Raw genomic sequence first — 23509 nt, 5'->3', positions numbered from 1 at the left:
AGACCACCATATTAACTGAATGTTTCTGTGTTAGAAGAATAACGTCATATTAAATTAATGTCTCTCTGTGATAGAACAACACCATAATGTAGGCCAGTGGTTCCCAAACGGTGTGTGGGATTTATTGCAATTGCAAATATAGCTTAAAACTATACAAAAAGTGGGTGTGTTGCTGCTTTGATGTAGTTATTTTGCAAAGTTTCAAATTAATTCCTAGAGTAATATATTTTGTCAAATTGTATTTGACATTAGTAAATAAAAAAGCATTTAGAGTGATAAGAGTAATAGAGGCTATTTTGCACCGATAGACTTAAGGTCCTTACACACCGAGCACATTTTTTTCGTGCGATTAATTCGCACATCAATGATATTTTCCGAACCTATATCAGTCAATGCAACCGTGCATACCGACGGCGAAGTTTCGCTGAGCGTTATTGCGGTGTTTATTTTTTCGAACCACTGTTAGCTGTTAGCTACTTAGCTTAGCTCTCTGCCTCTCGGTAAGATGTTCATGTTCCTTATGCATAACATTCATGTATATTTGCTGGAAGGGGAGACGTCTCCCGCTACTGTTGATGTCCAGTGTGATGGCAGAGACACTGGGAAATGTGTGTTTGTTTATTTGTTGCGTCGTGTGTAACGTTAATTAGACGTTTTTTAATTAGATTTTTCATTTCAAAAGCACAACAACGACCAGTTAGTGATGGTACCGAACTTTGGGAACTTCCAATACCGAACTGTTTATACAGTACACAGTAAACAAATTTAGATATTTTTACAGAATCGATATTTCGAGGCCAATTGGCCAGAAAACCAGGATAGCCTCGATTTCTATTTTTCTGTGCGGACCATGATCTGCGGACCAGGATCTGCGGCCGTGAGTGACTCTGTCAAGCTGAACAAGATCAGATCAGGGCAGACAGGAAGTCAGAAACCGGACATTCGTCAAATAAAACCAATTTCAAAGTAAAAGCCCATCTTGATGAAAGTGTGCCAGGAGTCGTGTATGCAGCGATTGGGACACACATGGTCATATAGGCCAGTGCAGGCACCGGCCTAAAAATTAAATGGCCCAGTGCTCGGTCAGCAGTGGTAGGCGGCAACTCTCATTACATACTCTCCTCCTGCAGTTTTTCTTGATTTTCTCAAAAACTATAATCACAAAAATGTCAGTTTTTAGCTCCTTTTCCTCCTCTCTGATTCAGAGAAGCACACACCTCTCATGTGTGACTTTTCAGTATGTTAATATTAGTAACATACACGTGACAACAGTAGCGAAAAGTAACCAAATGTGCAAGTTTGGCTTGATGCTTTCTGAGATGATTGAACTTTGTTGGTATCGCAACTCCTGTCCACATACCTTCCACTAGGGCTGTGAATCTTCATTGGCCTCACGATTCGATTCGATTACGATTCAGAGGGCTACGATTCGATTCGATTACGATTATCGATGCATCTCGATGCATCTCGATGCATCTTAAATCGATGCATCACTTTTTTCCGCAATACATGATTTATTTTTTCTCACTTTCTTTTTTCTCACTGTGTGGCTACTTTTAAAATAAAAGTGCATTTGGAATTGCATTGTATTATGATCCATAATTAAAATAAACAACTGCATGTACTTCCATTATATTTTATTTGATTATTTAAAAAAAAAAGAAAAAGAAAAATTTAAATAATCGATTTTTGACATTTGTGAATCAATGCAGAATGGTGCACGTCCGCATCGCGATGCATCTTATAATCGATTATTTTTGACACCCCTACCTTCCACTGAGCACAACTCTGTTCCACATACCTTCACTGAGCACGATGGCCCTTTAATTTCTTCAAGTTTGCCCACACACTGGGCTTTTATGTGACTTCGATAATCATTATTGCTACTAAAGCTGCTAAAGTAGCTAATGGATGATGAATACAAAACAATTAAAGTGATATATTGTTGCATATCAATATAAAAATTTACATTTTACATTACATTTACAAAATTAAACAAGCAATGTTGAACAATTTTTTATGATTTAATGTTCCAAGAGGTTCGAGAAGCAAACTTGTGCCCTGTGAAAGTTGCGGGGTAGAATCCTTCCAAATAAGTTACCATTATTCAGTGACATGAATTATTCTCTCTCTCTCTCTCTCTCTCTCTCTCTCTGTGTCTGTCTCCTCTGTCTCTCTCTCTCTGTCTCTCGCTTTGTCTCTCTCTCTCTGTCTCTCTCTCTCTCAGAGGGTCCAGAGTATGAGTACAGTGGCAGTGAAGAAGAGGAGGAAGAGATGCCCGAGGAAGAAGGAGAACCCAGGTAGGACTTCATCCTCCTCATCAACAATGCTGTTTTCAGCATCAGCATCATCAACATTAAATATAATTTTCATATATTTGCATGCACCAAATGTCCTGGTATTTTGGGGGGATATTCAAATATTCAATATCCTGTTTACATTAGAACCTGAATTGAATATGCTGTTATGCTTCATGACAGTTTTGGCTTAAATAATATCATCATTGTCATCATTCTGTTGATTATTAGCAGTGTTGGGCGAGTTTCTGAAAATCAGTTACAGTTACTAGTTACTTCTCATAAAGTAATTGAATTACTTTAAAGTTACTACTTACTTCAAAGTAATTTGTTACTAAGGAAAGTAACTTTCGCGTTACTTTTCAAAGTCTGCTTCGATTGTCACATTATTTTAGTGTTGCTGTGGCACAGTGTGGGACAAGACATACTTTTTTTATTTGATCTATCACTGTACCTGCATGCTGTACTTGAACATTTGCTTATAGAGAGCCAAAGTGAAACGTCACTTCCTGCTTTCTCCCTGTACCAGCACTGGGAAAAATATGAATGGCGGTGGACGGAGAATAAGGTTACTTTTTTGATCACATGGCCATTTGAATTGTGCCACGGGGTGCGAACGCTAATTTTGTCAATTTAAAACATAACTTTGCATGTCAAGAAAGTCACAGTTTGTCGTCAAACTGAAACGTAGGGGTTAGTTTCATATAAAAACTACATAGCTCGTGGAAGCTCATGGCATGTCGCCGGTCTTCAGCTTTGCCGGTAGAGAAAGTGACGTCACTTAGGCGACAGTGTATGTAGTCTTTCTGATTTATAACTTCTAGTGCAACAGTTTGGTGACAAACTGTGACTTTCTTGACATGCAAAGTTATGTTTTAAATTGACAAAATTAGCGTTCAATTCAAACGGGAACCTCTGGGTTAGATTACTAGTTAGTTACTGCAAAAAAGTAGTTAAGTGACAGTAACTAGTTACTCCCAACACTAGTAACCACTAACATTAGTAGTTATAACACAGTCTGGGTGAATACTCTTCTCCGTTTGGCCGGCAGGTGTATTTTAAAACCTTTTATTGCACACATATTTGGCTCAAGTTTGTAGGGCGATGGAGCCACCCTCACCCCGTTGTAGCGTGGTTGTAAAAAGGACTAGAATTATTCCTCGTCATGACAACGGTACATTCTTGCTTCATAAGCAGCCTCTGCTTGGCACCGGGTGGTTCTTTACCTTCACACCCTGCCTTAAAACCGTTAAATGCACACCTACTCCTTGATTATCCCTTACTTCAAAGCTCACGTCATTATCAGAATCAGAATCAGGATCACTTTTATTGCCACAGTATGCAAGTTACATACGAGGAATTTGTCTTACTGTAGTGTCTGTATGCAGCGTAGAGAGCGTACAGAGATAAGAAGTAGGAAGATAACTAAAGACAATCACAAAGTTGCAAGTGCAATCAAATCGAGTAAATATATACAATATGTTCATGAGTGGTGAAGTATTCTGTGGATAATAAATATTAATTTACGTTGAATTTACATGAGATTTACAGACTGAGTTAAATAGACGTTACATAGGCAGTGGATTTACATGAATTTACAGTCGGAGTTAAATAGAGTTTACATCCAGAAGAACTTCCCTTGTGCATTACATAACTAATCACCTCAGTGTGTGTGTGTGTGTGTGTGTGTGTGTGTGTGTGTGTGTGTGTGTGTGTGTGTGTGCGTGTTCGTGTGATTGTGTGTGTGTGTGTGTGTGTGTGTGTGTGTGTGTGTGTGTGTGTGTGTGTGTGTGTGTGTGTGTGTGAGTGTGTGTGGACAGATGCTCTAGCCCCTATGCCCCTCGATTTGAAACACCAGATGGAATAAGGCACTGAGCAATTTCTCTTAGGACAAGCTTCAAATGTGTGTGTGAATTACTTTCTCTCTCTCTCTCTCTCTCTCAGCTCCATAGTGAATGTTCCTGGTGAATGGACGCTGAGGCGGGAGTTTCTCCGTTTACAGACGGAGGGTCGTGAAGGGGCCAGAGATGGAGGCCATGGAGGAGGTGGAGCTCAACAAAGACAACAGGTGTGTCAAATCTTGTCTTTCTTTTTTATTCAACTCTTTACAGCGTGTTTATATATGCCTTTCTTTTTTATTTAACTATTTACTGGGTGCTTATAAGCAACAATTAACCACGTTTTGAAAAACAAGGTAAATACTGTCCATCATCAACCTTTACTTAGCAACAGTCTTCCTTTGGGTCTGGGTTTTCAATATAAACTTTATTTCAGTGAGCGTATCAGTACTTTTTCAACCTTTTCAGCACATTTAACAACGCTGCGATGATACTGATATCGATGATAATTTTGACCATAAATTCTCATACCGTTTCATCCCTAGTTGATTGTTTTGGAGTCAGTAGAGTTAGGGTAAACATGTGATTTAAGCCAATGGAAACTCTACAGTATTACTGTAATAGTAGTAGCGATAGCAGTAATAGCCATAGTATTATGTGTTCCACCACAACAAAGGCACATGATCACATTGACCACATGAGTTGAATAAGTTACTGGATGGCACAAATCTAAATGATCATTCTGAGCTCTAAGCCCTATTGACTTTTGCTACAATTAACCTTTAGTTTTGTCAACGTGCAAGGGCTAACTTCTTAATATCAGGAAGGAGCAGGGCCATCTGACCCCGAGTTAAAGTCAGGCAAAACCCACCTTGGATTTGGCTACTGCAGGGTTAAGTGCCAAGTTAACCTAAGGGATTTAACCTGTTTAAGTAAAATAATGTGAAATCTGAAAAGCCTGAGCAAGAGAGATGCATGTTTTAGTTACAGGAAGAACAACCCTAACTTCCCTAATTCATCGCTAATCCTGAACATTGATTGATTGATTGATTGATTGATTGATTGATTGATTGATTGATTGATTGATTGATTGATTGATCGATCGATTGATTGATTGATTGTTTCTAGGCATTACAGCAGCACAGGCAGCAGTTAGCGGAGCAGGACAGATACAAGCAGCAGTTACTGGCCGACAGACAGAAGAGGATCCAACAGCAGCACGAGCAACGACAAAAGCTCCAGGATGTAAGCAGTACTCATTTTCCTCTACATTCATTCAATGCTTACATCAGTAAGAGCACTGCCACCACTGAAAGAGAACATGACTTGAAATCCATCCCATTTTTGTCAAATCCATCTTTTCAAGAGGTATCTCAATGTCACGTCACCTCCCACCCACCTGAACATGTGTTAGTTTGATGATGACTTGTTTACTGTTTCCAGCAGCAGAGGCGTCAGCTGACAGACTCTGTCTTCCAGTGGGCGGAGCTTCAGGAGATCTTGTTGGGGGAGGAGTCTGATCTCCATGACAACAGAATCTTCTTGGACGACAGGAACAGGAGGAGTGACAGGGGACAGGTAGAGATGGACTTCTTCCCTGTTTTCTTATTTTGCTTTGTTGTTGACATTGATGTGTTGTGTTGCTGCACTGCACTTCCTAAAGATTTTGTAATCAAGTCCCCCTCCGCCCCAGTTTTCTCCGCAATTGTACTTGGCCAATTCCCCCTGCTGTCCCAGTCGTTGCTCCACCCCCTGTGCCGAGGAGGCACTAGTGCAGCGACCAGGACACATACCCTTAATCCGGCTTCCCACCCACAGACACGGCTAATTGTGTCTATATTTATGCCCGGCCAAGCCAGAAGCAACACGGGGGGCTCGAACCTGCGACCCTTGTGTTGAGAGGCAGGGAATCTAGCGGTGCACCACCCAGACCCACCCTTGATGCAGTTGGAGTTTCTCTTTTCTTTGACTGACGAGCTGTCAACCACTAGAAAACAACCCTGTTTGATATCCGTTATATCCCGTTAACGGCACAACTCTCTTGAAACTCAGAAGAAGGACACACATTATAACAAGAAGTTAGATGGTAGAAGTTTTAGTTGATGTCAGTCCAAAGTTACATAATGTAAAACCCACTCCCTACCTTTAACTTTACCTGTCAGGAGAAATACTTTGTTACAGGCAAGAGAGTGTGAGAGACAGTAGGGGTGCGTGTGTGTGTGTGTGTGTGTGTGTGTGTGTGTGTGTGTGTGTGTGTGTGTGTGTGTTTGTGTGTGTGTGTGTGTGTGTGTGTGTGTGTGTGTGTGTGTGTGTGTGTGTGTGTGTGTTGAGCCCTATGCATATTTGATGCTGCAGCGAGTTAACATTTTAAACCTGTTCTCTTCAGAAGGCTTGATAGCTCGGGGTGTGTTTGATGTGTGCCGTGCTGACGTAGTCGTTGCACCTGTCAGCCTTTGTCAGGTGATAAAAACATTCGCTCCCCGGGGCGGCGGGCCGGAACTGATTTTATAGGCCCGATCTGTGGATTTTTTTGTAATTATGGATCGTGGAAGATGAAGTTTTAATAGAGACGGACCTTTCCATAACCTTTTATCCATTCATAACGCAAGAGCTTTTTGATATCTGCTCATCAAATATGAATTTCAGCATGCATGTGTAGTTTGGCTACAATCTACAGGAATTAAATAACATAGTGGAGCACTTTGCAAAGCTTTTGTAAATTTGTTAGAGGTTGAATAAAATCCATTAAATCCATGACTTTAGCTTGTGTTGTGCGGCTCCCTTTTAAGAGCTTTTTAATTTCCATCCATTTCAAAGCTCTTATGCTGATGAATGGCCTTTTCACCTCGTTAAAAACTCATTTATAATAACAGCCTACAAGTCTGTTGAACATTTAAAAAGTATTTTTTCTCTGGAGCAGTGTTGTGTTGTGCTCTATTTATTTATGTCGATGGTTGTGCTGTGCAGTGTTGTGTAGTGTTATGCAGTGCAGTATAGCAAAGGTTCTGCACGTCACACAGTGTGTGTTTACGTGTGTTCTACAGTATAGCAAAGGTTCTGCACGTCACACAGTGTGTGTTTACGTGTGTTCTACAGTATAGCAAAGGTTCTGCATGTCACACAGTGTGTGTTTACTCTGCAGCAGTGTTGTACAGTATAGCAAAGGTTCTGCATATCACACAGTGTGTGTTTACTCTGCAGCAGTGTTATGCAGTATAGCAAAGGTTCTGCACGTCACACAGTGTGTGTTTACTCTGCAGCAGTGTTATGCAGTATAGCAAAGGTTCTGCACATCACACAGTGTGTGTTTACGTGTGTTCTACAGTATAGCAAAGGTTCTGCACATCACATAGTGTGTGTTTACGTGTGTTCTACAGTATAGCAAAGGTTCTGCACATCACACAGTGTGTGTTTACTCTGCAGCAGTGTTGTGCAGTATAGCAAAGGTTCTGCACGTCACACAGTGTGTGTTTACGTGTGTTCTACAGTATAGCAAAGGTTCTGCACATCACACAGTGTGTGTTGACTCTGCAGCAGTGTTCTACAGTATAGCAAAGGTTCTGCACGTCACACAGTGTGTGTTTACTCTGCAGCAGTGTTGTACAGTATAGCAAAGGTTCTGCACGTCACACAGTGTGTGTTTACTCTGGAGCAGTGTTCTGCAGTATAGCAAATGTTCTGCACGTCACACAGTGTGTGTTTACGTGTACGCGTGTGCAGCGTGCACGTGCCGATCCAAAGCATAGCAAACCGTGGTGAGGTGTCTCTACTACAGCAACTCCAGTCATTTTCAACAAAGACACATAGCCCTCTCCACTACGTCCCGGCTCCACTTTTTCCTCATTAAGTTGAACACATACCTAATGAATCTATCCCACACACCAGTGGCTTTAAATAGGACTACATTACAGTAGGACAGGGTCATTGAACGTGATTTCTTCATTTTAGAAGACACTGTATTTCAATTCTATTAATATCTGTCTAGTTACATTATATCTAGCGATCTATTTGGTGTGCTAATGTGTGTGTGTGTGTGTGTGTGTGGCAGAGCGCTATCTGTACTTATTACATTCTGATTGCACAGATTGGGTCTAAGTCATTAATTTCAGCATGCTTAATGAATCTATCTGATGCTTCACTAAGTTTCAATACAACTGCATTTAATTAAGGGATAGGTTCAGTGAGTGTGTGACGTGATCTGTCGCATTTTGTCATGTGAAAAACGTGTCTGTGGGTGCACTGCTTAGTCACCTCATATGATGATTGATTGGGCAAAAGACAGTGCCTTCAAAGGTGTGTTGGTAGCCTAATGCCTGGGACACACCAGAAACGTCTCCGATGCGGCGCGTCACAGGAGCGTTGAGCAGGAGCTGGCCCATTCACACCAGAAGTGCTCTGTTTTGCTCCGCGCCGGGCACAACTTCCAATGACTTCATGCCAGCGGCAGCTCGCGTCTCGAGTCAAATACACCAGACGCCGAAACTCTCACTGCAAGACAGACACGATGCGCAGCGGCCGGTGTGATCAGTCTCCCCTGTTAACAAGGACGCCGAAATTAAACTGCCTCCATGACGTGACGCTTCCGCGACGCGACGGAGACGCTTCTGGTGTGTCCTTCTAAGGTTACAGTTAGAGAAGCAGTCAAAGACTTGCAGTGGATGATTTTCAAAGTAAAAGAATGATTCTCCACAAGTGCGAGCGCACACAGAAACCACTGAGAAATTATTATTTTGCACATTAAAAACAATAAACTAAGCATTTAAACAAAGCTACAATACAAATTATGTTTCTGTATGACAATAACATTGAGAACATTTTTCTCAGTATCTAAATGGTAGTAGCTGGGCTCAGGACCAGACTTCCTGTCAATGTTTTTTCAAAATAAGTAAAATGTATTGTCTGACAATTGCCAGTTGTGGCACTTTTGACAGTAATCTACAGGTGTATTTCAAGTTCTTTGAAGTAGAAGTAGAAATCTGCAGCACAAATCAACAGGCTCGTCAACACGCTGGCCATATGCTAGGTTTCCACCTAGCCTTGTTTCTTTTTTCTGCCAATTGTAATTAAAGAAAGTCACATGATATGGGACATCGCACGTTTCCTAACCCCACCATTATGTCTGTCTTCTTCTGTCTCTCTGTCATCTTGCGGTGTGTGTGCATGGTGTGTGTGTGTGTGTGTGTATGTGTGTGTGTGTGTATGTGTGTGTGTGTGTGTGTGTGTGTGTGCGTGCGTGCGTGCGTGCGTACGTGGGTCTTGAGCAGGACCAGGTGGGCAGACAGCGGACTGCTGATGTGTCAGTAAGGCCTGTGGACTCCACAGCAGAGCAGGTAATGGCACCTACAGACTACAAGATCCTCGTCAGTCGTCAACAACTGTCTGTCTTGTAATCAGGAGTCTTTGAGTCCCCGAGAGCTGAGCGAGGTGACGTAGCTAGCAGCTCCAGAGCTGAGCGAGGTGACGTAGCTAGCAGCTCCAGAGCTGAGCGAGGTGACGTACAGTAGCTAGTAGCTCCAGAGCTGAGCGAGGTGACGTAGCTAGCAGCTCCAGAGCTGAGCGAGGTGACGTACAGTAGCTAGTAGCTCCAGAGCTGAGCGAGGTGACGTAGCTAGTAGCTCCAGAGCTGAGCTAGGTGACGTAGCTAGTAGCTCCAGAGCTGAGCGAGGTGACGTAGCTAGCAGCTCCAGAGCTGAGCGAGGTGACGTACAGTAGCTAGTAGCTCCAGAGCTGAGCGAGGTGACGTAGCTAGCAGCTCCAGAGCTGAGCGAGGTGACGTACAGTAGCTAGTAGCTCCAGAGCTGAGCGAGGTGACGTAGCTAGTAGCTCCAGAGCTGAGCGAGGTGACGTAGCTAGTAGCTCCAGAGCTGAGCGAGGTGACGTAGCTAGCAGCTCCAGAGCTGAGTGAGGTGACGTAGCTAGCAGCTCCAGAGCTCAGCGAGGTGACGTAGCTAGCAGCTCCAGAGCTCAGCGAGGTGACGTAGCTAGCAGCTCCAGAGCTGAGTGAGGTGACGTAGCTAGCAGCTCCAGAGCTCAGCGAGGTGACGTAGCTAGCAGCTCCAGAGCTCAGCGAGGTGACGTACCTGTAGCTAGCAGCTCCAGAGCTGAGCGAGGTGACGTAGCTAGCAGCTCCAGAGCTGAGCGAGTGAGCGTGTTGAATGGAACTTTTACAAACATTAATGTCGCCGTGCAATTTAATTTCATGAATGCACGTAATTATGTCGCTGGATTATTTGGAAGAGAGCCAAATTGGTGAGTAAACAAGTACAAATTTAATTGTGTCTTTACCTCGGCGCTCCAACTGCCAGTTTGAATCGTGAAAATGCAACAATAAGAAGATGATAGTACTCCATTATAGGCTATATTCGAGACATAACTTTTGTGGGGAGAAATACATTGAAAACGGGTCAGATATGATTGAATACCACTTGTAAAATCACATTTTCCAGCTTTAATGTTACCACGATCACTATTTGACAGTCGACTTTTGTGCCATGTGCAAACAGGCTTCCACTTTTTGGCACATCACCACCCCACGTTATCGCCTGAATAATGCGTTGATTTTTCATGGACAGGGGATTTTGGGGAATTGCTTTCTGAAATATACTGTAGCGTGAAATCAACTCAACAGACTATCCACCGCACCTCACATGGTTCTATTTAAAGAGCCCACACTCCGTTGTCTGAGTGCTGCTGCTGTAAGTTTGGCTTCACTCCACTCTTTTCTTCCTGGTTGTCAGTTTTAGCAGAGACTTTTTGCAGTGCACTGTGGGCTGATTATGATACAGTGCCACTCCACCAACACGTCCACGTCTGCTAATGTTAACGCTGCTGCATTTGTAGTTACAAATGACAGAAATACACCGAGTGTGATGCTTGTTAGAAAATAGTGCTTTCAGAGAGCCGCTGGAGGCGGGGCGAAATTTGACGGAGGCGCGGCCGCCTCGTCATTCTCGGTCAAACTGTGCGGAGGTGTTCCACATGTGTGAAAGCAACAATGTGTCTTGTCTGAAAGGGTACACTCCAGGTAATGCCCAGGGAATGCTCAGGGGAAGCTACCCTGAGATCATCCAGAGTTCATGTCTGAAAGGGTACACTCCAGGTAATGCCCAGGGAATGCTCAGGGGAAGCTACCCTGAGATCATCCAGAGTTCATGTCTGAAAGGGTACACTCCAGGTAATGCCCAGGGAATGCTCAGGGGAAGCTACCCTGAGATCATCCAGAGTTCATGTCTGAAAGGGTACACTCCAGGTAATGCCCAGGGAATGCTCAGGGGAAGCTACCCTGAGATCATCCAGAGTTCATGTCTGAAAGGGTACACTCCAGGTAATGCCCAGGGAATGCTCAGGGGAAGCTACCGTGAGATCATCCAGAGTTCATGTCTGAAAGGGTACACTCCAGGTAATGCCCAGGGAATGCTCAGGGGAAGCTACCCTGAGATCATCCAGAGTTCATGTCTGAAAGGGTACACTCCAGGTAATGCCCAGGGAATGCTCAGGGGAAGCTACCCTGAGATCATCCAGAGTTCATGTCTGAAAGGGTACACTCCAGGTAATGCCCAGGGAATGCTCAGGGGAAGCTACCCTGAGATCATCCAGAGTTCATGTCTGAAAGGGTACACTCCAGGGAATGCTCAGGGGAAGCTACCCTGAGATAATAATAATAATAATAATAATAGATGGGACTTATATAGCGCTTTTCCAGGGCTCAAAGACGCTTTACAATAGGCTAAACAAAACTAAACACTGAGGGGGGCGGGGGGAGACGTTAGTGAACAAATAACGACAGAGATTACACTAAACACTGAGTACTATGTGGGGGGGGGGGGCGATAGTGGTGGGACAAGACAGTAGACAGAGACAGCACACTAGCAAGGATAGGGGGAGGGAGCAGAGGGACTAAGGGAAGGCGGTGGAAAAGAGATGGGTTTTGAGGCGGGAGTGGAAGACTGTGAGGGACTCTGATGTTCTGATGTCTTGGGGGAGGGCGTTCCAGAGTCTGGGAGCTGCCCGAGAGAAAGCTCTGTCCCCAAAGCTGCGGAGTTTGGACTTGGAGATCATCCAGAGTTCATGTCTGAAAGTGGCTTTAGTGTGACACGTACAGTACTCACTTAAAGGAGTGATCCACAGAGAAAGAGGGAAAGACAGAAGTTTAGCAGCAGCACTGCTGTACATGTCTAGAGGTCCTGTTAGGATTATGAGCTGCTGCTATTAAAAGAGAGAGAGAGAGACAGAGCAGTCATATAACTGTAGTGTCAGATCTTGACAAGATTTAATCCAATGTTTAGTCTCTGTGACTGCTCACAGCATGCCGTACGTTTCCTTTTAAATCCCTCTCTATCTATCTCTCCTCTTCTGTCTGTTGATCGCAGTATGCCTCCCCTCTCTCTCTCCTCCTCCCTTCTCTCTCCCCTCTCTCTCCTCTCTCATTCTCTCTCTCCTCCCTTCTTTCTCCCCTCTCTCTCCTCTCTCTCCTCTCTCTCCTCCTCTCCTTCTCTCCCTCTGTTGGTCACAGCATGCTATCTCTTTCATTACTGTCGTCTCTCCTCTCCCTCTTCTCCACCCCAAAATGTTCCTCTTCTTATCCTGGTGGGGGGGTCTCAGATGTACAAATTCACCAGACATCTCTCTTTGCTCTCCCTGTCACTTCTCCATAACCCAAACACCTCTTCCTCCTTTACCTCCTCCCTTGATCCCCCATCTTTCTGTTCTTCTCTTGTTTCTTCTCGCATCGCACCTTTCTCCGTCTCACACCCCTCTCCGTCTCGCACCCCCATATGTATTGATATTTTAGGGGTCTAACATAGTTTTGTGATATTAATATTTAAATCACGGTTTCCCCCTATAGATCAAATGATCTGATTAGATGTTGGACCACTTTGTTGCATAAACTTTAGGGGAAAAAGATTTTCTTGAAATTAATATTACTCTATAACTGAGATACAGTGTCCAAATTAATATAACTCTATAACTGAGATACAGTGTTAATATTAACATCCAACTACTGTATGTTATATGAAGACAAATATGTTGACATAGATATATTTACAAATTAGCACATTAATTAGCTCAAGTACTGATCTCATTAGATCTTGACCATTGACAACATGACTGGTTGTCGATCAACTATATGTAAACATTGTGTTGTCACAAACTGCGACTTTCTTGACATGCATAGTTATCTTTTCAATTGACAAAATGTAACATGTGTACCCCGTGGCACAATTCAAATGGGATAAAAAAGTAACGTTATCTCTCCATTCACAACCATTCATATTTTTCACACGCTGGTACAGGGAGAAAACCAGGAAGTGATGGTTCACTTTGGCTCTCTATGCTACAGTAACAGGCATAAAGCGACTGATGGCAACACATTAGCAACATATGCTCTGGTACGATGGAGCCACATGTTGCTACTGTGTTAGCATCTATACAGCTGACACCAACAATGCATTTCTGGCAAATAGGCTAATAAGGCACACAAAAAAGAAATCTTCACAAGTACAGATTTAACAGCAATTCTTATTTGCTAATTACACAAAAATTACACGAACAAGTCAGATTGAAAATCAGGTGGACTAATGTGGATATTTGCCCCTATCTTTCTGTCTGTCTCTTCCCCCCTTTCAAAGTCACACACCCCAAATGACAACAGGCATTCTCATTGAAGTCCCCGTTCTTGAGTGGTGATGTGGATGGTACCCGTGAGATGGCTGCCATGGAGTGTTTCATAATATTGTGGTGGAAATGAATCTCGTTTGGGTTACCCATGCGTTACCATGGCTAAAGGCCTGTTTCTGTGGGACATAGTTACGGAGATATGTTGAGTATTCCAGCTCGTCTCATTCCCATTAAAGAAAACCTGACTAAACCTCTGTGGCATCCCTCAGCATTTGCACAAAATCTGATCTCATCTCTGTCTAAACAGGGACAATCCAGCTCCGTCACAGCCATGACAAAACGGCCCGAGGTGGACATTAAATGAGCATGATACACCGTGAAGTGTCCTTTCTCTCTGTGGTAGCGCTGTGGGAGGAACAGCATGGTCTGTACAGTGCGCTGACTCAAGTACCTCCCAGCGTTACTATAGTAGGAGAGTACGTATGGGAGTGTGTGTGAGACAAACAAACCGTGTGCTCCGTGTGGGAGATGCATGCATGCATACAGTACACGCCTGCATTCTAAGTTTTCGTGAGTTAAGCTAATACTTTCTTTTGAACCGGTGCAGCCGCTCCTATACGTATGAGACGTGTGTCCATATGTAACTAGGGCATTCACGACTACTGCGTTTTAGTAGTCGACTACTCCCAAACAATAGTCTACTAGTCGATTACAGGTATCATTTTTTTTTTCCACTCATTAAAAATGATAAATTCTCGTGAAAAAGGTCTAAAAAACAGCCAGTAAAAGGTTAACGAATGTAGGCGGGACCAACCTGGGGGTATGTGAAATAGCAGAGTCCTGATTGGCTCTGAGAGGCTGTTTATAAATAAGCCACTAAATCCCAGCAAATGGTCTGAGCTAGCTACTGTTTGACTGCAGTAATGAGATAGATGGGAGTCTTTCCCTCTATAAATACCTTAAAATCTGTTTAACATGGCATAATTTAGAAAATAATTGTTCAAACAAATATATCTTCTATTTATTTATTTATTTAGTTAGTTTATTCCTAAAACCAGAGATGAACGATTAGTCAACTATGATGTGTCGTCAGTGTTGAATAGTGGTTTTGATAGTTGACTAGTCTGTGTGTTTCAGTGATAGCAATGTTTCCAGCCTGATATGTCACACAGACCCTCTCTGAGACCTGTTTCATGTCGTCTTTAAACACAAAAGTGCAAAATCTACTGTATGTCATCTTATTTTAGGTTTGTCCTCCACTTCAGCCAATATAAAGTATTCTCTCAGCTGCTTCTGTATCAAAAAAGCCAGCTGTAGTCTGAGCAGAACTGGAGGAGTGAGACTCTGAGATGATAGTAGCAGAACTGGAGGAGTGAGACTCTGAGATGACAGTAGCAGAACCGGAGGAGTGGGACTCTGAGCTGATAGTAGCAGAACCGGACTGAAACTCTGAGATGATAGTACTGTAGCAGAACCGGACTGAAACTCTGAGATGATAGTACTGTAGCAGAACCAGAGGAGTGAGACTCTGAGATGATAGTAGCAGAACCGGACTGAAACTCTGAGATGATAGTACTGTAGCAGAACCAGAGGAGTGAGACTCTGAGATGACAGTACTGTAGCAGAACCAGAGGAGTGAGACTCTGAGATGACAGTACTGTAGCAGAACCAGAGGAGTGAGACTCTGAGATGATAGTACTGTAGCAGAACCAGAGGAGTGAGACTCTGAGATGATAGTACTGTAGCAGAACCAGAGGAGTGAGACTCTGAGATGATAGTACTGTAGCAGAACCAGAGGAGTGAGACTCTGAGATGATAGTACTGTAGCAGAACCAGAGGAGTGAGACTCTGAGATGACAGTACTGTAGCAGAACCAGAGGAGTGAGACTCTGAGATGACAGTACTGTAGCAGAACCAGAGGAGTGAGACTCTGAGATGATAGTACTGTAGCAGAACCAGAGGAGTGAGACTCTGAGATGATAGTACTGTAGCAGAACCAGAGGAGTGAGACTCTGAGATGACAGTACTGTAGCAGAACCAGAGGAGTGAGACTCTGAGATGACAGTACTGTAGCAGAACCAGAGGAGTGAGACTCTGAGATGACAGTACTGTAGCAGAACCAGAGGAGTGAGACTCTGAGATGACAGTACTGTAGCAGAACCAGAGGAGTGAGACTCTGAGATGACAGTACTGTAGCAGAACCAGAGTAGTGAGACTCTGAGATGACAGTAGCAGTGGACCTCTTGAACTCTCTCTTTGTGTGATTTTCACATGCTTTTCACACGTTACTCTGCAGAAGGTTCTGCCTGCAAATCAGATGCTTAGCCTGTGAAGCAGTTCCAGATGCCGCCCCAGGTCCAAAAGCCCACCACCTAGTGCTCACCTGATCGCTCTTTTACCACTGCCTTCATGTGTTGGTCTGCAGAGGAGAGAAGCAAACCAGCTTCTGTCCTCTGTGCCTCCTTAACCCATTGATACCTGATGCAGCATTTGTGTGCATTTGTGTGCGTATCCCTTTAAGACTGCGGACCGCGTTAACGCGGTTCGCGGTCTTAAAGGGATACGCACACAAATGAGGGATATACACGCAAATGTTGCATCAGGTATCAATGGGTTAATGTGTGTCTCACCAGCTTGGTGATGTAGTATGTGCTTTAGGAGGTTTTCATGCAACAGCTTGGTGATGTAGTATGTGCTTTAGGAGGTTTTCATGCAACAGCTTGGTGATGTAGTATGTGCTTTAGGAGGTTTTCATGCAACAGCAGCAATGTGCTTCTCGTCAGTTTCTATGGAGTCTGGGAGTGGCCACCGTGTAGAGAGAAACATGTATTTTGTGGTAACCTAATATCAACTAGCGCACACAACATGCAAAGCACGCAGTACATAGAACTGCATTATATCTGATCAGAAGCCAGATTAAACTAGATATAGCTTAATTCAACAAAATATCAGGTTACAATAATTAAGTGTTAATTAAGTGAATCATTAAATGGCTGTGTTAATTAAATATAATGTAAAACAAAACAAAAAAAACAACCTATATGCATTTTATTAAAATGAGGCCATGCATTAATTCATTTGTTCACATAAAACAGTGAATGTGATGGCACAAATGAACCATAATGCGGAAACAAGGTATATCTTGTGTGCACACAGTATTATTTTGTGTCTGAAAAAGTTAGAGAAATTCTTACATTTAAGGGCTTACAAAGTGTTAATTATCTTAAATGTAGTTAGTAGAGGTTTTATTTTTTCACCATGCAAAGAACTTTCATAAGCTATATTCAATCAGAAATAGTCCTTAAATTGTCTTAAATTTGGCCTCAAATATATAGATCTCTTCTCCTGCAGCCACTCCCGAGCTCCATGTATTTGCCTGTGTGCTTTTCATGTTTGCTACATAGAGAGGCGCGCCCCCGAATCCGCTGCTTCAGCCCCAGGCCAAGGCCCCGCCTCTTGCCCAGCATCAGCAGCCTTCAGCGGGCAGAAGATCCCACCGCACACTGCCCAAGGACCAGACCCAGCTGCTGTCCCTGCAGCACGACCACAGACACAGACAGGAGAGAGAGAGAGACAGGCAGAGAGACAGGCAGAGGGAGAGAGAGAGAGAGAGGCCTGTGGCCGCAGTGCACAAGTTCACAGCTAGCAGTGTGACCAAAACTACAACTACAACTACCACTGCTGCTTCTGCTTCTGCTGCTGCTGCAGCTGTCAGGACCAGCTGCCCTGCACACAGCCAGCGCTCAGCGGTAAAAACATGCCCTTTCTTTCTTTCTTTCTTTCTTTCTTTCTTTCTTTCTTTCTTTCTTTCCTCCTTCCTTCCCTCCTTCCCACCCTCCTGCCTAGTGTTGTCACGATACCTGAATTTTGACTTTGATACCAGTACATACTGCTGTGATCCCATGGCAAACAAGACAAAACATCAGGTGAGTTTTGATATGTAGTTGGCTTCTCAGTTTGATAAGCCATTTATTTTTCACATTTGGCTCCTGGCACCAGCTTTGTCAACTAGTTTTTTAGAGGTTTTTTTGTGTAATAGAGCACATTTGGTGAAACTATCAAACATGTATAAAACTCACTATTGAATTCAGTCTCTGAGAATGGTATCAGAGAAGTATGGAAATGCCAGTTACCGTGACGTTACTCCTGCCTCCCCTTCTCCTTTGCCCTCTGCCTGCATGTGTTTACACACTGTGTGTTAGGCCCTGCACCTCTTGGTATGGATCCAGACACGAGACACACACGCAAGCATGCACATACACACACACACACACACACACACACACACACACACACACACACACACACACACACACACACACACACATACACACACACACACACATACACACACACACACACACACACACACACACACACACACACACACACCACACACACACACACACACACACACACACACACACACACATCTCAGTCTGTCTTGTACTGTATGTGTTTTATGTTTCAGTTGGACCAGGAGACAAACCTAGCTAGGCTGCTGTCAGCTGCTGGTCTGCCCAGCCAGATGCACTCTAGGCTGGGCTCCGGGAGCAGCTCTAGTCCCTGTACCCCAGCCATGCAGAGAGCTCACCACAACCAGGTATCCACTGATTCTATCATGTGTGCGTGCACACACACACACACACACACACACACACACACACACACACACACACACACACACACACACACACACACACACACACACACACACACACACACACACACACACTCTACATATCTCATGTTTGGTATGGAAGTTCAGTAGAACACAGTGCAGTGACTGCAGTCAGCATCTTCTGTTTTCCCAGAATGTGGATCTGCGCTCCAGCCGAGAGGCCCATCACAGCAGCTCCATGTCGGACATGACCACCTCCCCCTTCTCCCCCTTCTCCCCCTCCTCCGCCCCCCTCTCCCCCGTCACCCCGACCGCTGACAACGTCTTCTGGGACTTTGCTGAGAGGCCACCCAAGGTCGGTAACAACCGGCCCACTAGCGTCTGCCGGCTGGCTGCTTGGGGTGCTGGTTAGGTGTGTGTGTGTGTGTGTGTGTGTGTGTGTGTGTGTGTGTGTGTGTGTGTGTGTGTGTGTGTGTGTGTGTGTGTGTGTGTGTGTGTGTGTGTGTGTGTGTGTGTGTGTGTGTGTGTGTGTGTGTGTGTGTGTGTGTGTGTGTGTGTGTGTGTGTGTGTGAGTGAGACCTCCACTCCTGTCAGGCGGTGCCTCTAACTTGAAATACAGTCTCTGATGTGATTAACATACCTTGTTTACTCAAATACACATACATTATTACTCTGTCTCCCCCTCTCTCTCTCTCTGTCTGTCCACTTTCACACAGAGATCGCGCAATATTGCCATTCTGAAGGCCCACAACTCCGGCAGCCTTGCCACAGAAATTGCGTTCATACAGAACCAAGCAGCCCCGCCAAATTTCCGCCATATTTCTGCGTTTTCAGATAGCATCCACCCCTCCCGGATTGAAATGAGGGTGAACCATGGGCGCTGAGTTTCATTATTATAATTAATCAAAGTCCCACAAATTAAAATGATGCTGGTCACCAAGTCCGGTGAAAATATATTTATATATTATATAATAATATAATTATATTATTATTATAATTATATTATTATATTATATATAAATATTTCCATGTGCAGGTGATAGTGTAGGCTACTGTATGAGGAACGAAAACAACCAAACATCGCCATGTAGGCTACATGCAGCAGCTGCCCGTTAAGAGATCAAAGAGAAAAGACGAGAGCTCACCCAAATATGCCGACAATGCAGAAACTGGTAATCATTTAAAGTGTTCTTCAAGACAAAGTAGGCTACCGAAAAATCTTCATGTTCCACCTGCATTATTACGAGAGGACGTACTGCGGATGCATGAATATATCCTGGGGAGTTGAAGATCATTTTGATGTGAACTGGAACAGCTGTGCATAAAGCAGGCTGCAGATGGATTTCTCTGTGCGCACCTATTGCGAGAGAGATTATCATTATATCCGAGGAGTCTATTTAACGCACAACAGGCGAGACAGACTGCAGGTTATCTTATTTCTGATAGTAGAACTTCAGTCCTGCTGTCATTTTTTATGGATTAGCTGGGATTCCCGTCTTCCCGAGGCGTGCCCCTTCAGACAGACGGTCGATTCAGGGCTATGACTACCTCCACTGGTGGAACGAAAGGCGCAACACAATTATCCACCACTCTTACAGGGAGAGGCTTACGTCTCTCCCTGCCTCTCACTCTCCCTCCCTCCCTCTCTGTCTCTCCCTGCCTCTCTCTCTGTCCCTCTCTCTGTCTCTCCCTGCCTCTCTCTCTGTCTCTCCCTGCCTCTCTCTGTCTCTCCCTCTCTCTCTCTCTCTGTCCCCCTCTCTCTCTCTCTGTCTCTCCCTGCCTCTCACTCTCTCCCCCCCCTCTCTGTCCCTCTCTCTCTCTCTCTCTCTCTCTCCCTGCCTCTCTCTCTGTCTCTCCTTGCCTCTCTCTGTCTCTCCCTCCCTCTCTCTCTGTCCCCCTCTCTCTCTCTCTGTCTCTCCCTGCCTCTCACTCTCCCTCCCTCTCTGTCCTCCCTCTCTCGCTGTCTCTCCCTCCTTCTCTCTCTGTCCCCCCCCTCTGTCTCTCCCTGCCTCTCTCTCTGTCTCTCCCTCCTTCTCTCTCTCTCTCCCTCCCTCTCTCTCTCTCTCTCTGTCTCTCCCTGCCTCTCACTCTCTCCCCCCCCCCCCCCTCTGTCCCTCTCTCTCTCTCTGTCTCTCACTCTCTCTCCCTCCCTCCCTCTCTGTCCCCCTCTCTCTCTCTCTCTGTCTCTCCCTGCCTCTCACTCTCCTTCCCTCCCTCTCTCTCTGTCCCCCTCTCTCTCTCTCTGTCTCTCCTTGCCTCTCACTCTCTCCCCCCCTCCCTCTCTGTCCCCCTCTCTCTCTCTCCCTGCCTCTCTCCCTCCCTCCCACCCTCTCTGTCCCCCTCTCTCTCTCTCTGTCTGTCCCTGCCTCTCACTCTCCCTCTCCCCCATTCTCTCTCCCTCTCTCTCTCTCTGCTCCCCTGCTAGGTTCTTATCAACAGAATATGCTGTTAGATGTATTTACTAACAACAGCATATGGAGTTGATAGAATAGCTAATAACTATGACAGAGAGAGGGGGAATGCGTGATAAAGCTGTTCGCTCTGTTCTGCTGTTGAACACTAACAGGAGGCCATATGGAGTTGATAGAACAGTTAATAACTCACCACTCTCTCCCGTGTTTGGCAGGTTGTGAATGGAGCTGCTTTGAAACACTATTTTTGTAATCTGCACAACTGCTTTTGAAACTTTTACGTCAGGGGACCCACGTTGGTAAATTACATTTTCTCACCAGCCAATTCCGATTATGCTGCTGTGCACTTTGCATAACCGGGACGTGGAAAGATATTTTTCAGAATAGCCCGGGGAGCTATTTTAATCTTCCCTCAGTTCCCCTCTAAGACACCACTGATCTGCTGTGGCAGAGCCATGCATTTCGTGGGGTCTCGCGACTCTCGCCACTGTTTGCATTCAAATGATTTATCAACCCAATAGCTTTGAGAGTCATATGATAGATCAGGTTAGGGCTGCACGATTATGGTGAAAAAGATAATCATGATTATTTTGATCAATGTTGAGATCATGATTATTTAACAAGATTACTCTTGGACTTTCGGAACAACATGCATTTATTGAGCTTAAAAACAACGACACTGGATTTCTTTCAACTGTCATCTTCTACCAAGGAAAGTTTAAAAATAAACATGACAGTTCGGAGCACACTGCTGCAAGGAAAAGGGGTGCGCTGGATTTACAACACAAGACAAAAGGAGAGCTACATTGCTAAATGGAATGCTGCATGTTTTATGTCGATTTATCTCAATCTTCGATTTTCCTTGCTTTATTGATTGTGGGAAGCCAAAATCTTGATCACGATTAATATTCGATTAATTGTGCAGCCCTTCAGGTTTCTAACAGACGTGGGTTTAGTCTGCTGCTGTGCTCGCTAAACCCAGATTATTTTTGACAGAACTTCACTGCGAGCTGTGTTTCAAACTTGATCCTCACAGAATAACATGTGTCTGCCACACACTCAGGAAACGACACAAACCAAGCTTGTTGTAAGCCCTTTGAGAGTGTGTGTGTGTGTGTGTGTGTGTGTGTGTGTGTGTGTGTGTGTGTGTGCACGCGTGCGTGTCTCTGCGTGTGTGTGTGTGTGTGTGTGTGTGTACGCGTGCGTGCATGTGTGCGTGCGCACCAGATGAGGATGTGGGCAACTTGTCACAAAGATGATGGGTATTCCCACAGCTCACTTCCTGCTCTGCTGGGCGTTGCTTCCTGTCTGTAACTAGGTCATGTGACCCAGGAGATAAGAGGTCAGAAGGTCACCAGCTGCTTGGTGGAACAGAGATTTTGAGAAACATCAAATGTTAAAAATGACAGTGTCAATATCAGTCCGCTGCAACAGGATTATACAGTTTGATTCGGGATAAATAAAGTGTTTAAAAAATGGAATATGTGCTCTGAGCGGGTTGGAGGAAGCATTCGATCAGTCCCTGACCCAAGATAATATGTCCATACCGTATGGTAGATATGCAGAATGACTTTGAAAAGGTTGCAGATTGCAGAATTATTGAGATGCTGAGAAATGTAGAAGAAAATAGCAAAAGCCAAATGGTCCCATTAGATTCTCAGTAATAAAAAATCACATGACCTCGCATTCTGTTTCGCTCGACGTATCAGTCCAATCCGCCCACAGTCATTTCAGTGGGTGGGACTACTTGCCTTGACAGACAACTCCTTCAGCCAATCAGCACTGCCAAATTCAATCCAAATTCCTCCAACAAACTCTGCTGGTGCATACTCTTGTTCTTAATTAATCTTTAATTGTTGTTATTCAGTCATTTCTGCAATAACTGCACTCATGGCTGTGTTTAGCCTATTAACGTTGCCACGTTTTGCTTCGGGAGACGCCATTACTGTTTTGCCAGCGGCATCCCTGATTGGCCTGGTTACATTATCAACTATGACGCAGTCCCTGATTGGCCCAGTGACATTGTAATTTCATGAAGAATCTACGTGGGCGGCTAGACGTCCAGAATGACCTGTAGAGCTAAACACAATGTGATGAGGATTGTTTTAAGCAGGGTCATTTCCCCCTGCATTATTCAAGCTTTTACTGCAATTTGATCTACAAGCGCTGCAGGCGTTGCTCATAGTAGTTTCTGAACCGCAGTCCCCCTCCCATAATTACCTAAAACCCTGCATGGCCAGACCTTACACTATAAAGCCCACTGAGAGGAAGTGATGTCACACCAGGAGACCGCCATCTTTACGCATATGTCCACTGTCTATTTGTTCATATGTTGCATGCTAAACTGACTGCTGTTTCTCTCGCTGTCCTGTGTCAATGTTGTCTTCCAGGTACCAGAACGTACTACCTCCAAGTTCTACTGTAGAGAGCTGGTGATGGGACACAACAGGACCGCTTCAAGGTAGACTACACACACACTGCACAGAGACTCAGGTAGACTACACACACACTGCACAGAGACTCAGGTAGACTACACACACACTGCACAGAGACTCAGGTAGACTACACACACACTGCACAGAGACTCAGGTAGACTACACACACACTGCACAGAGACTCAGGTAGACTACACACACACTGCACAGAGACTCAGGTAGACTACACACACACTGCACAGAGACTCAGGTAGACTACGCACACACTGCACAGAGACTCAGGTAGACT

At 44.5% G+C, this 23509-nt stretch overlaps 1 protein-coding gene across 1 annotated transcript in view; it reads left to right on the top strand.

The window, feature by feature from the left end:
• The window catches only part of LOC310790651 (mitogen-activated protein kinase kinase kinase kinase 4), a gene marked incomplete at its 3' end in the record, with an annotated part of 104706 nt that overhangs the window by 49430 nt on the left and 31767 nt on the right, over positions 1-23509 (top strand). Inside the window, exons 11-19 of the mRNA XM_083652362.1 lie at positions 2228-2300; positions 4242-4365; positions 5264-5380; positions 5579-5713; positions 9400-9465; positions 17158-17502; positions 18225-18356; positions 18568-18729; positions 23176-23246. Of these exons, the coding sequence (XP_083508488.1) occupies positions 2228-2300; positions 4242-4365; positions 5264-5380; positions 5579-5713; positions 9400-9465; positions 17158-17502; positions 18225-18356; positions 18568-18729; positions 23176-23246 (1225 nt within the window). The remainder of the gene's footprint in view (positions 1-2227; positions 2301-4241; positions 4366-5263; positions 5381-5578; positions 5714-9399; positions 9466-17157; positions 17503-18224; positions 18357-18567; positions 18730-23175; positions 23247-23509) is intronic.

The sequence above is a fragment of the Poromitra crassiceps genome (assembly GCF_964638095.1).
Source record: "Poromitra crassiceps genome assembly, chromosome: 15".
NCBI lineage: Eukaryota > Metazoa > Chordata > Actinopteri > Beryciformes > Melamphaidae > Poromitra > Poromitra crassiceps.
This window is presented reverse-complemented; position numbering and strand designations above follow the sequence as displayed.